General features: G+C 42.5%; 1 protein-coding gene across 1 annotated transcript; it reads right to left on the reverse strand.

Moving 5' to 3' along the window:
* Positions 1–7,476: 7,476 nt before the first annotated feature.
* On the reverse strand, positions 7,477–14,736 carry ptk6b (PTK6 protein tyrosine kinase 6b). Its single transcript, XM_027007027.2, has 8 exons — positions 14,236–14,736; positions 11,720–11,841; positions 11,104–11,264; positions 9,718–9,886; positions 8,920–9,078; positions 8,421–8,602; positions 8,183–8,336; positions 7,477–7,960 (listed from the first exon to the last, which is right to left on the reverse strand). Exons 1-8 carry the CDS (start codon positions 14,625–14,627, stop codon positions 7,770–7,772), a joined length of 1,530 nt encoding a protein of 509 aa, XP_026862828.2. The 5' UTR covers positions 14,628–14,736; the 3' UTR covers positions 7,477–7,769.
* Positions 14,737–14,914: the final 178 nt, after the last annotated feature.

The following is a 14,914-nucleotide window of genomic DNA, read 5'->3' on the forward strand; positions in this document are numbered from 1 at the left end:
ATTGGCAATAGTAAGATTGGCTGATTGTTTAACTTCGCTATTGATTTTGATGTCCCATACATATTTTCTGTTTGCGGAATAATCATAAGAATCAGACGGAACCCTAATGATTTGACACTGCTTTGTGGTATTGTCTCCTAGGTGACCTGTAATTGTCTGCTGGAGACGTTCCTGATGGCGCATGATGGACACATCCAGTTCACGCAGTTCATAGACAACCTGAAACAGATATACAAAGGCAAAAAGAAACTGATGATGCTCGTACGGGAGAGGTTCGGTTAGGCCGCAGGTCGCCGCCCTCCACTTACTTGAGTCTGCCTTTGTATCCTTTCTAAGTTAAAGCGACACGAAAATGCAGGAAGAGGGGGACAAAATGTCAAATCCAGTAAGAGCCACAGCGGTATTATGTGTATAGACTTGTTTAGTTTTGCCAGAAAGGAAAATCGTCATGTTGTGGAAGTTTTGTGTGTTCCTTTATTTGTATGGAAGTGCGTGAGAGCGGTAAGTAAAGAGAGGTTTAAAAAAAAAAAAAAAAAAAAAAAAGCAAAAAATAATTTAAAAAAAAAAAAAGAAAAGAAAAAAAAGAAAAAGAAATTGAAAGTTTTGGTTTACACTGCGGCTTATTGAAGGCTTGAAGCCATGAGTCTTTTCCCCCGTTAGGGATGTTAAAATAGCTATAACCTTGCCCAGACCATTTAATAGAAGAAGAAGTATCCCAGACTACATGTGCTTGGATAAATGCTACAACAGACCCCAAGTATCGCAAGCGCCAGCACACCCATCTTATAGGTTTCTTGACGGTTCCGAGTGTTGAAAGGGTGGGCTTTGCCTTCAACACCCTACTCAACACAGTTCCGACCTAGTCTGTTGGGGCGCTGCTACTAGGACTTAGGGCTGGTGTCGGAGCCTTCTTACAGTGCGTGTGATGTACCCAGGTTCCTCGTCCTTCTATTTTGACAGCAGTGTGGGTTGTTAACAGGACTTGGTGTGGTCCTGTCCACCGTACTTGTTTCCACTGCTTTCGTCTGAGGTCTTTCACCAACACCCAGTCGCCTGGAGTGATATCATGAAGGTGCTTGTCTGCCGGGCTTGGCAGAACAGCTTGCACCTGTTTGGATACAATAGACAGAGCATGGTGCAATGACATGTAATACTGTACTATGGAATCAGTTAGGAGTACGTTATCCATCAGTGTAGGGCCTACACCTGTGTTGGGTGGTCTGCCGAAAACCGTCTCAAAGGCACTGAGCATTGTTCGCTTTTGGGGTCTGGTAAACATTGTGCCCAGTTAAGTCCTGTCTGTTGACACATTTTTGCTAATCCCGCTTTCAGAGTGCCGTTAGCTCTTTCTACCACCCCTGCTCTAGCGGGCTGGTAACTGCAGTGTTTCTTCATATCAATACCTAGATGTTTGGTTAGTTCTATGAGGCCTTGATGTACGAACGGTGTGCCGATGTCACTTGAGATACGCTTTGGTAGGCCGCACCTAGGAATGATTTCCCTTAGGAACATTTTAGCTACCGTTTGTGCGTCTTGCTTGGTAGTGGGAAATGCTTCTACCCACTTGCTAAACATACACACGCACACCAGCATATACTTCTTACCTTCTGCTTGGGTTAATTCAACAAAATCAACCTGCCAATGTTGAAATAGTTCGGTTGCTGGCGGGGGACCCACTACCGGGGTCTGCGTGGTGGTTCCCTTTGGGAAGTGCTGCGCACAAACAAGACAGCTGGAACAAAAGTTTTGGGTAAGTGTTGTGAGTCCTGGCGCAAACCAGTACTTTACTATGCTGTCCACAATTCCCCCTTTGCTCATATGGCTACGCCCATAAGCAATTCTGATTAGGCCCTGCATGTAGGTGTGTGTGTCCAAGCACCATCGTACACTGCGCAGTCTAGTTGTCTCCACCTGGTGCGTTCAGTAGCCCCTGACTGAATCTCCCGTAATGTGGCCTGCGGGGTAGCAGCGGTTTCCCGTGTTGCTTGCACAGCGGTTTTAGTTGCAGCTGCCTTTGCTACTCTATCTGCAAAATTATTCCCCTTGCTGATTTGGCCTTCTGTAGTCCTGTGAGCTGCACACTAAACAACTGCAATTGTTTTTTGGCAGCAAAATGGCTTCTAGCAGTGTATTTACAAGATGGTGATGTCTAATATATTTACCTGAGCTTGTCAGGAATTGCCTATGTTTCCATATGGCTCCAAAATCATGAACTACCCTCCAAGCATATCTGGAATCAGTATAAACATTAACAGTTTTGTCTGCAGCTGGTTTGCATCTTGTACAAATCTCCACTCATCACGAAATATGGGGGTACGGACAGGCGAGGATGGGCATGGTATTATTACACCGGCGTCTCAAAGGGATTGGAATACTGGCCTAATACCTTCTATAGCCTGCTTTTTCAATGGGCATTGGGGTTGTTTCGGTCTGTATGCGCCCTTTGGTGTAATCTGCACTGGCTCACAATTTTTGATTAATCCCACATCGTTTTTCCCTTTAGCCCATATCTTATATCTTATCTGGTACCTCGCTCAAATAATTATCATGCTCGGATTCCGATGCTACAAAGTTAGTCAAGGGTACACTCTGATGAGGTGAGGTAAGCTCTACAGTTCTGTTCTGTAATTACATACGGCAGAGTCATTCGGAATGCATCTAATCCTGCATTATAGTGAATAGTGGGTTGTTCAGTGGGTTCCCATTTGTGGAGATGACTCATTCGTCTTATGCACGGTCCCCCTCCTGCCATTTTCTAAAAGGGTTATTTCTTCCTAGTGAGACATGGGGGATGGAGTACTCAACATCATACCACCATTTCTGTTCATCGGACAGTTCAGATTGCGCAGCTACGAAATCATCATCCCAATACAAATATTTAGTTCTAATGGTCTCTAGGTTTTTATGACGGAAAAAAGCTTCTGCGTACTGCTCGTCTGGACCATCGGAAACATATGCAGTCACATGCAAACGTTCAGCATTCATACAGTTAAATCTTCCCTTAGTTGCCCTTCTGGCAGTTTCGATCATGTGTTCGGTTATTTTTCCTGACCCACCTTGCAACCCCCACTCGTAGATATATCTCCCAGCTGCACCATCTGTGCACTGGCTTCGCCTTCCGTGAGGGTAACACTGAGTCCCTTTGGGAAGCTTACTAAAGTACAACTCAATTTGCACATCAAATCTCGAGCCAGCAGGTTGATCGGGCACACAGAGGAAATAAGGAACCCATGTCGAAACTTTTGTTCCCCCACCTGACATTGGAGAGGCGCAGACATTCTTTCATGCACCACTTTTCCACTCGCACCCATTATGGACACCATCCTATTAGTAATTGGTACATTAATTCCCTTGGCTTGAATTACTGAGTGCGTTGCACCGCTATCTACTAAAAACTTCAATTGTTTGCCGTTAACAGTTAAGATTACTTGGGGTAATGCTAGGTGTCCCTTACTTAATTGCTGAGAATACATAGAATAAAAATCTGGCACTTCCCTTTTCTGATGGGGTTGGTGGTCCTTCACAGCCATCCCGCCTCTCCTACGCCCATCAGTCCACCTCTTCCAGATCGTTTCTCGCGGCTTGGCCGTCTGGTTCTGGACAGTCTCTGGAAAAATGTCCTTCTTTTCCACAGTTGTAACATCGATTTCTCCATGACATGTCTCTCCCTCCTGGAGCATCTTGCTCCCTTCCTCGTCCTCTCCCCCTGGGAGCCACTTGTTGCATCATGGTGAGCATGGCTTGATCCATGTTGTCTGCTCTGTTCTTTGAATTTGAGCTTCATGATGTCTGGCATAGTCTTCAGCCAGTCTGCTGAGTCCGAACGAGGTGTCAGCATCCATTTCCTGGTTAACCACTCTGAGGGTGATGTCTTCGTTCTATGGCGTGGGCTTCATCTAAGAGACCAGTGTGAGGTCCTGCTTGAGGCAGTCCATAGGCGGGTGGACGTTCCGCTGCCACTGGATCAGGCACCACGGCTGCTGGTTTCCGTTGCAGTGGAGCAGAGTCGAGATCGGGATCGGCTCTGGAGGGCACAAGCTGAGAAGTGGAGTTAGGTTCATCCCCCCTCCCAGTCCGCTTAGTTTGTTTTGGTTTTTTTGGTTTTTTTCCTGTTATCCACATTTTATGACTTGCTATAATATTCCCATGGTGTCTATCCCATACCTTACACTGACCAGATTCCCCTGGTCGGTTTTCCATATGTCTAAGTATATTATTAAGCAGTTTCACACTCAAGCTCTCATTCCGAGGGGACCCATAACAATCTACCCATATCGGCAACCACTTTAGGGAACTCTCCCCATAGTCCCTTCGCATGTCATTATGTAAGGGCTGGTTCCACTCGGATGGGTTGCATTAATTTAGTATTTTGTGATACCATTTTATTACTCTCTCAATACATGCGCTGCTGTAATTTAGTCCCGTTAATGTATCTTATGCTCCGTTCGCTCTTGGACTGATTCTCCTCCCAGGTCCGAAGCTATTTGGGTACCCTATGTCACATCTGAGCAATAGGTGCCTCAATATCAGCAAGCTACTGTTTCACTTTCCTTTTACCGTCGTAACAAAGATATTTCAAGTACTTCTGAAATATTCTTATCCTAGAGGAGAACTCAAGAACGGCCGCACAGAAGGAAATAAATATCTGTGTACTTACACAATTACTTGCTCTCTCCCACTCACGGTTGTTTTTTTAAAGATAAGGCAGACACCACAAGATGAGAGAAAATACCTTCACTCTGGCGGTACTTTTCCCCAACTGGGTGTTCCCTCCCAGCTCAGCCTTGCCAAGGAGCATCTTCAGTGAAGTGTTGATTTTCCCCCTTCAGCGGTGGAGCTGCTCATCCTGCCGACTACAACAAATTGTGGTGGAAAAATGAGAGCACATCAAACACAGACAGCTATATGCATTGAGTAGTAAAAGTAAACGTTTATTGAGTTCTGTCCCCTGTATAACAGAGTAAGAGAACTGACCCGCAGTACGGTCCCCCTCCCCTTTTACACAGAACAGAAGAAAGAGAAAAAAAGAAAAACGACTCCTACAGAGTATCTGATAATTCATGTTTTGGTTAGCCTGAGCTCTGAAGGCTTCCTCTATCTCTATGGTTAGAACAGTATGTGAGCTGCTGGTGTCCCTGACTCACACGCTTATCTGCAGACTGTTATACTGTGACTATAGAAAGATAAAGCAAAGTAAAATAAAGCAAAGTAAATTTCCACAAAATGAAGCAAAGTAAATTTCCATGACAGAGTGCAACATAAACAACACTTTTGCTCATGAGTGAATGTGCAATTCTTTGAGCTGGGAGACTGGAGCATGGATGGACTTAGGCAGAAAGGTTGATCAGACAATGTCTGGATCAAATGGGGAAAACCAGTAGAAACCTGACCCTTATATATTCATACAAGAATTGCGAAGACATGAATAAAATGGTTAATCAGTTTTCACTCCTGGTGAAGTGTGAAACTGCTAATTGCCACAAGGTCAAGTTACATTTTTTGTGCTACTAACTACATTACACTTTATCAAATATGAGGGAAAATAGGATTTCTAGAATAAGGTTTATTATAGTGCAAGAAGTTGGACATTTGGAAGTAAACTGGAAACTGCAATGCCCCTACAGGTTACAAGCCTTGGGAAACACACAGCATTGTAAAGACCAGTTAGCCAGACTCCATCATCGGGACGTTTGCAGTGACTGGGCCACACCAAGGTGGTAATGGCATCATTGCTGATGAAGGAAAGAAAACATGGACAGATGTTTCTCATTGTGAGTTTGTAGCTGCAGCACAGGAGAACTACACTTCTAAGGCTCCCCTGTGGGTGAAGATACACTGTGTGTAGTTTTACTGGCTCTCTTTGAGAGACTAACAGTAAGCAGATGCCATTGAGAGAACCTCAGATAAATGGTATCAAAGGTAAGATGGTTAATGCATATATTCTGGGCTTGCTGTAATACATGATGTTAATTCATGGCACTGCATGCCACATAACCAACCATCTCTCAAATTGGTAGTGAAACTAAGGCAATATCTTGCCTTGCATATTGAGCTTCTAACTGTAACACATGCTCAATCCTCCAGCCCATACAACTAATCCAACCGATGTTCCTAGCTGCCAGCAATGTAAGCAATGTATGCTGTATCTCAGCGGAAGGTATATGCAACACCACCTCACTGCCAGAAGTCAACATCACTGATCTTATCACTTCAGATTTCCATGGTGTATAGAAAGTATCAGAGAATCCTTCTCTGTAAGTGAATTTCCTGCTGGAGTACGTAAACACGTCATGACTGAAAATAGCATTACCTATAAAGGGACATGTGGCCTTACCCCTAGCAATTTCCCTATACAGAAATAACTCCATTGTTCTGCCATCACCACCCCATACTCTTTATCTTTGTCACCGGCTGGACCGAACAGTCCTGTGGGTTCAACAGTAGATACACATTAGTATGCTTATTTCTTTTGATGATTAACAAGCATGCAAAGTTTGTTCCATTCCTGAGTAGTGCAAACCCAAGCTAGTTCCTGTGCAGACACAGTAACACCACAGATAACAAGAGCCCAGGCCTTAGATGTCAATAGACTTTATACCCTGGGTTTAGTAGCCCAAATTCCCTCCTGTAGTGTTTCAGTCATTAGCACTAATTAACAGTATAGCACCTTAGCAAGATCTATTATCTCGTTAAAGAAGCACATGCTGAACAGTGGACTCTGAGCCCAGAATCGACCTCAACTCCCTATCCCTTTTATTCTTAGAATAGTTGGAAAATTGGAAGTTCTTTATGACCCAACAATTCTGTGCAGCAATTTTCAGTATGCGAACAATAAACCTCTTGCAAAATTCCATTGGGGAATTTTAGAATGTTGTGCATCACACTCCAAGGAGTGTTAATAACTTAAATTCTTGTCAATACAAAGTTGCTTTTCTGGTTCAGAGTCCAGCATTGCCATGAGGGCTCATTAGATCTTTCTGGATCAACAACATCGAAATAAGCATGCTTGTCTTCCTATCATTCTTAAGCAATGAACTCCATGTTAAGTCCTGCAATTATAATAAAATTATCTGAGCATGCAAGGTGGGACAGTAATTATGTCTTCAAAGGTTTTTGTTGAAGGATCAGAGTAACTAGCAAATATTTTATGTGGATATGTTATAAGGTGAGTGATCTTACTTTTTGATTCTGAATTAGGAAGAACCAAATTTGAGAAACTGAGATAAAACTGCTATTTATATGTTGAGTCATGTATATATGTGTTCCTTGACAACTTGTGCGTATTGGATGGGAAGTTCTAACTTCCATATTTTATAAAAATGTTTTAATATTAAAGGCTCAACTGTGGCAAATTAGTAATGTAAAGTAATTTAACAAAGTAATTTAAATCAGAATCACACTTAATTTTGTTGTTGATCATTGAAGTGCATCATGATTGCATAGCTAAACTGGCAGAGATCCCATGTCACGTCTGTATAAAGTACTTACATCAGTTTTAATGAATATACAGAAATTCTTCTTTACATCTGTAGTAATTATTCCCAGCACAAACAATCAATACAGTACAAGATATGTATTTGCAAAGTTCTTTTGTGTTTTCAAATCTCTTGCAAGGCTTCTGGGGCATCCAAATACATAACATCAGATGACATACTCTGCTATTAGGTTTACATGTTATTAGTTCTGTGTTCCACTGTCCATCGCCTTTAAAAGCACAGCTATACATCGCACCTGTACATTTCTCCATAAAAGTACAGGTGTGCATTCTATCACTCCAGCTCTGTGTAGCGATTCATGTTCTCCAGATCAGATTTCAACTGTTTAAAATCAGGTCGATTCTCCGGCTTGTCGCTCCAGCAGGACAGCATGATGTCATAGATACACTGAGGGCAATTGGGAGGGGCCGGCATCCTGTAGCCATGGTGCATGACCTGTTTAACAGCCTCGTTTGTGGTGAAGCCTACAACAAGCAAGAGCAACTGTAAATACCAACTCAGCTCAATATAACCACACTTGCTAAATGTATACTTTCTATACAAAACACACTACTAAATTATTTCTGCTGAAGCAATATGCTTTGACTCCTTACACTCTAACACTAGACTAAACATTTGGGGATGTTGCAAGGTATAAAAGGAGAAAGCAAACAATAAAAGTACTTCTGATAGGAATTACTGCCTACCTGGATAAGGAACTCCACCGTTGGTAACGATCTCATACAGGAGGACACCAAATGACCACACATCAGACTTATTAGAGTACCGGCCACGGCTGATGGCCTCAGGAGCAGTCCACTTGTATGGAATCTTCTTTTCTGTCGATATATAAACTGCCTCCTATAGGTGTAAAGACTGCGGTACTAAACACAATGTAATAAATATAGTATTTATAAATATAGTAATCATTTTTCAATAACAGACCTTGATGATTCGTGCTAAGCCAAAGTCAGCCACCTTGCAAACGTAGCCCTCACCAACAAGAACATTCCGTGCGGCTAGGTCTCTGTGAATACTGTTATGATCCTCCAGATACACCATCCCATCCGCCACCTGGGCTGCCATGTCAATCATACTCATCAAGTCTAAAGCCTCACCCTCAGCACCTGGCAAAACAAAGGACAGCAAGCGACAATCAGGAGGACAAAGACTAGCGCAAAGATACAGTATCTTTTTTTTTTTTAAAGAACCATGCTGTAGAACGTATTCTCTGTGGATGTTTGCACTTTCTAAATGTAGCCACAGTGAGCTTCTTAAAATATCCAAGGGGAAAAATAGCCTAGTTGGTTAAGTGTGCCCTTACCTAATGGCGAGGCCAATGACACCGAGTTACGCAATATATTATGCACTGAATGAATGCGATTATACTCAGGTCATGTGGAAGCAGACCCGCTGCTGTGTGCTCTCTGAAGAGCTGACTTACTGCGGAGGACGTCCAGCAGGTTTCCCTTCTCCATGAGCTCAGTGATGATGTAATAGGGGGTGGAAGAAGTGCAAATAGCGAATAGTGAGATAAGGTTTCTGTGGCGCATACGTTTCAAAAGCTGAACCTCCATTTGAAAGTCCTGCTGGTTCAGAGATTCTGATATTCAGAGAGCAAAAAATAAAGAAAGAAAAGCAAAAGGGAGAAAAATTATTAACAAGTATTTTAGGCAAAATTTGAGCAAAAAACAGCTAGAGTCCTTTCAGGACAAAATACACACCTGATTACATCTGGTGAGTCAGGTGTAATCAGGTGTAATCAGGAACTAAGGGAAAGAGCTAAGGTAAAAGTTTGAATCTACAAAAAAATATTGAGAGACAGGTAAGTCCACATCACTTATAGCTGGCATTAGTTTCTTTGTTTTATTTTCATATTAAGGTCATACTTATCACCATATTTTCCACCATTTTTAGAAAATCATTCCATTCCTCATAAAAGCAGATCAAAATGTTAAAACAGTGCAGTGCCTATTTAAACAGTGCAGATTAATATGAGAGGCCTAAGGGAGGGAGTTAAATCTGTAATTTGAAAAAAAGCTAAGACACATAATATAAAAATAACCTGGCCTATACCAATATATACACCATATAATTCAGCACCAATTCCACCTTTCCTTCATACAGCATGAAAAATTTAAACATCCAAGAGGACTCCATAGCAAAGCATCTTTAGTGTGTCTGTCGCCTGTGGCTACAAAACAACCCTTGTCCCCATTGTGAGGGTGGAGTGGTGACACACCATTGTTCTTCAGGATTTTGATGGCCACGTTGATGCGTCTCTTCCACTTGCCGCGGTACACGTCAGCGAACTGGCCACTGCCCAACTTCTCCTCCAGGGTGAAGTCCTCCTTCGGCAGTTCCCAATCATCAACCGTGGTGTGGGACAGGTCCTGAGGCTGCGGTTGCCTCTGCACACACAGCCAATGTCCCCACAAACTTAAACACGTGTTCACAAAACAGAGACAACTGAAGCGCCTGTCTAGATTCAACAGTACAGATATCCAGAATTGTTTTATAGCAGTGGTGTCGGTTTGATTTCAAGTTTGAGGTGTGTGTGAGGTGTGTGTGTGTGTCTGATCACACCACTCAACCTAACACTTATAAGTAGTGTGAGCAGGAATTACTTGCAGGGGGGGGGGGGGGGGGGGGACAACACCCCCATGCCCCCCAAAGACCGCGCCTATGGTTTATAGATTGTCAGGTCCGAGATGCCGGTTTATGAGGTAAGCCTGTCTGGCAGCGAGTTGCGGCTGCTTCGGTCCTCAGTACAGCACGAATCCGCCGGCACAGGGATTCAACAAAATGTGGAAAATGATGTCAATGCATAATTGCTGTAGTTTGAATGGCTGAACAGTCTTGCAGTTAACAGCAAAGATGCCCAATGGGTTGAGATCTGGGGACTGTGCAGGCCAATGAAGCAATGAAAACTCACTGTAAAGTTCCTTGACCCACTTGGTGCTGATGAATGTGTTGTGACATGGTGTATGCGGAAAGTGTCCGTCTGAATGTACATATCTGAGTGTCTTTGCTGCCCCTCACAGCTAGCTAGAGTTATGCACTGGAGGCATAAAGGGATGAGCCATGATGTTCAGATGTGCGGTGCTGTTCACACGTTCTTCCGAGGGTATTAGAAGCCCTAATGTGTCCCATTAGTTTACCTGCATGATTCTCACCACTGCCCTTTGATGCTTCTGACGCTTGAAAGGTCCATGATGACCCGTTTGAGAGATTCTATAATCTTGGCATGCACAGTGTTCAAATATCATGCAAAATCACTGGGGTTACTCATTTTGCCCATTTAAATTTTCACTTGAGCACTAAATGATGCTAGAAAAGCGGGTCAGCCTAGTTTGCAGCACACGCCACGGTCTCCAGACATATTGCATGGACGTACTGCATTGTGTAATTTGTGTGAAGGATATTATGGTGTGAGGTACACACTAAGCTTATTGTATCGCTTCCTATGTCCATAGAATAGAAAGTTAGAATAGAACATTAAGATGTAATGGAGAATACACAGATAGAGATGTAATGAGAATCAGAGAGAAAGAGAAAGAGAGAGAAAGAGAGAGAGAGAGAGAGAGAGAGGGAGGGAGTGTCCATTTGTGTTGTGCCCCTGTCTCACCCTAATGCATGGCTTTCCCAGTCTTTGTACGGCACCCAGGCGATGGTTGTGGTAGTATTCTACAAGTTCCAGTAAACTAGGGAAACCGTGTGCCTGATCCACATAGAACACGCTCCCCGTCTGGTAGACCTTGAAGTGTTTCGCTCCATTCCTTACCCTGACTGATGCAGCAGGTGCACCAGAGAGGTGAAAAAAGGTCAGATGAAATGCCAAATACTGTAAGGCAACAACAACTCTGACATCTCATTCTGATAGTGTAGAGAACAGTAGCCTCAGGCAATTTTTATTAACCCCCAAAGTTAGTTTTAGATGGGTCAATTGAACTTGTTTTATACAGTGGTGATGCTGTAGGACATAAATGAGGCTTGTTCAAGCTCTTTTACTACTCACGGGTGAATCCTTTTGCATAAAGCAAGAAATTCAATTAACAGCTGTAATGTGTTCCCTATTTCCATAAGTGCCATAAGGTTTTATTTGATTTTTTAAAATGTAATGCAATGAACATTATTAACACAGTACCAAATGTTCTACAGACTTTGTGCTTTATGTTTTTATTTGTCATTGTTGTAAAGGTGAAATAGACTTGAAACATACAGCCTGCCACTCACGCACCCACCTGAGAGCACATGGCCCACGCTGTCATTCTCACTGAGTCGCACCAGAAAAGCTCCATCACCATTCTCAGCAGACAAGAGGTGACTGAGTGATTCGAACCGGTTCATTTTGCCAAAGAACCACCTGAAATGGATGAGCCCACAGGAAAAGAAAATCAGAAAAGAGATCTCAATCTGTGGCGTTTCTCCTTGAAATGAGAACAAATGAGGAGGAGACTTTTCCGTCTCAAATATTTCTGCTGAGCAAAAAAGAACACATCTCTTCTGAAGTTTCAAAAGAGCAAGTCATACTATAATTACTCCATATGAAAAGCAGCGATAATCTTAGGCTGTGTGTCAGTCTTTTCAGAAAATTGTGGTTTTATGGCCTAAAAGAAAACCTGGATCTGTAATAGCTAACTAGTTAACTTTCTACCCCTAATGTTTTCATTCACTTGAATTTAGCTAGTTAGCCAACATAACTAGCCATATATCTCTTACAAAGTAACAAAGTGAATATGTAGCTATTCAAATATTCACTCTTTAGCTAGCTAGATTGACCAACATTAATTAGGTTTAATTAGACATTAATTAGATAATTTTTGCTTGTTGTCACACCACCCGTTTCCCCAGATCACTACAATTCCCAGTGTGCCCATGACAATACAGAAGAACACCCAGCCAATCACCAGCCATTCACACGTTAATCACCACCGGACTGTTAACTGCACCTGCGGCTCATTTACTCTGCCCGTTTTACACCTGCCATTACCACTCACACTTTGTGAAGTATTACCACTTGTATTGTCAGTGCATACTGAGCATTAGACACAATTGTCTTGCTGTTATTCCGAACTTTTTCCGATGCTTACTTGTGTTTTTTGACTGCCTGGATATTTTGTCTCTCTGGATTTGGACCCAGACTGTATTTACTCTGTAATGCTCCCTGGCTCTGTTTATCCTATTGTACTGGTTCTGACCCTTGCCTGGGTTTTGACTGCCATGTTGGATTATCCTTCTCCAATTAAAAGCACACCTCATTTTATCCACGAGTGTCTGCCTTTCTCTGAAACTCTACACTTGTATGTTTCGTTTTTTTGCAATGAAAACCAAATTTAAGTACAATAATCTCTATTTTTTCTATAAAAACAAAAATATTATTGTTTTTCTAAAAGCACAAATGCTGTAAATATATAGTAATAATATTGATAGTTCTAGGCTACATTATACTGCTGTCGCTCCACTGGCAGATAATTATCTTGAAAGATATCGCTCTGGTCTAATTTTTTATTTTTATTTTTTCAAACCAAATTCTCAGACTCGACTCCCTTAGTACAGTAGTACTGTGTCTCCTTTTATCTAATGTTTCTCCTAAGGAATTGTGACAGATCTGATGCAAGTCAGATTAACCATTACTTTTTATGAGCCATCAAAGACCAAACTTTGAGCAACAAAGTTTTCATAAAGATAACATTAAAGTGCAAGGACATAAGGTTATACAGACACTGCAAATCTACAAACTAATATTAGCTCATATTAGATTGAAATCTTGTGTGTTAAGGTAAAGGCGAATGGCACCGAGTGAGTGATAAGGCACAGAACGCGTGTAATTTGGTTATGAGCTCCCTTACTTAAATGCGGCGGACAGAGAGGTACGAGAATATGCATGATTGATGGTGGATGGCGTTTGGCAAATGTTTCTGTTGGTGCCAATAGACGCTGGAAAACAGCGATATTGGAGCGGTAGGTCATCCGGGAATTTTAGTTTGACCGGACTAAAGTGGTTTTTCAAGCGCTGATGTATTTGCTTTATGTTGTAATCTACGATGCAGGTCCCGTCCTGAATGAGACGAGAGCGGTCGGGAAACTAAAACATTTAAAGGGTGTCAGCGAAACTCCCGGTAAATACTTTTGCGTGTTTAATTTTTGTTGTGATGCGAGTTAACCTGTTTTGTGAGTAGGGGGCCGAGTCACGTTTTTGTTGCTACGAGTGCGTTTTAATTGTATGAGTTTCCGTGACAGAATGTTACAGCAGATGTTTTACTGCTTTATGTGTGGTGCGGGAATATTTTAAAGTCTGTTGTGAATTGCATTTATAAAGTGGTTCATGCACGTGTCTGTTGGTGACCACGTTAAGTGTCTGTGAAGCCCTTCGCAATTGAACGCAGAGCAAGAATACCTGCTCGTTGTACTCAACTTGTTTTGTAATTTGACTGGTGATGTTTATATTTTTAAAAGGAACAAGGTGTTGCCTGTTACACTTGCATTTCAAAATATTAATGTCTATATTGGACACCAAGGCCAACAGAGGTTGCTTCTCGTAATGGGTCCTTTTCTATTTTGGCAATATTTTAAAATCTTCAAAATATTACATTTTACACAGCATTGGGGAAAGATGAAATTAACTAATTCAACTTCAGGAAAACCTAAAACTGCATATACTTCCACTATTTGTTTGAGTAATAAGTGAGCTTCCTATTTCGTATAACTTCAGTTGATGTGCAATTGTGAAATGAGAAGAAGAGAATTTGGCACTCACGGCTGCGTAGCGACCGTTTCCCCGCGTTCCAGGTAATTATAAGGGACTATACCGGTTGCGAGCGTGCGTCCGCACGAATCGAGTTTTTGAGCAGTCCACCAGTCTCCATTCTTGCTGACAATTTTGAACATATCTCCCACTTCGAATGACAACTCCTCATCTGCTCGCGCCTCAAATGCCCACAGAGCCGTATAAACAGCCATGTCCACGGGTTCGTGCACGGATGCCGGGCCGTACCGCGTGACAGGGTGCGTGTTATTTTCCAGCTTTGAGTTTAAACCGTCTTCTGCGCATCCAGTCTCGCCTTTCGAACCTACATCATCTCGCCTTTTGAACAGTCTGTCCCATAATGACTGAAGACACGGACAAGTTCTCCTCAAACACTCCCCCATGTGATCACAGGGCTGGTGGTATTTGGCGCACTCTGATCCCAAAGCGTTCCAACAAACACCTGTTACGCAGGTGAACAAAACGAAGAGTTTGAAGAACGCTTCTGATTACGAGAACAAGCCGCAGAAAAAGTGCTGTACAGACTTCCTCATTTCTACCACGCCTATCTATGAAGGGCGCACTTAACTGTTTATTTGCGCACACTGAAGGTACGCACTTTGGTAAACGGAATCTACAGAATCGTGAATATATGCCTACTGCATACAGCACTGTATGCTGTATATTTACG

Source organism: Electrophorus electricus, chromosome 24 (genome assembly GCF_013358815.1).
Source record: "Electrophorus electricus isolate fEleEle1 chromosome 24, fEleEle1.pri, whole genome shotgun sequence".
In the NCBI taxonomy this organism is placed as follows: Eukaryota; Metazoa; Chordata; class Actinopteri; order Gymnotiformes; family Gymnotidae; genus Electrophorus; species Electrophorus electricus.

Excerpts from the sequence above, each read along its gene's own strand:
- ptk6b (XM_027007027.2), bottom strand. The coding sequence starts at position 14,627 with ATGGGGGAGTGTTTGAGGAGAACTTGTCCGTGTCTTCAGTCATTATGG. Across the intron at positions 11,265-11,719 it reads CGTGGGCCATGTGCTCTCAG|TCAGGGTAAGGAATGGAGCG; the intron begins GTGGGTGCGTGA and ends CTGCTGCATCAG. Across the intron at positions 8,603-8,919 it reads CCTGCTGGACGTCCTCCGCA|GTGCTGAGGGTGAGGCTTTA; the intron begins GTAAGTCAGCTC and ends TTGTTTTGCCAG.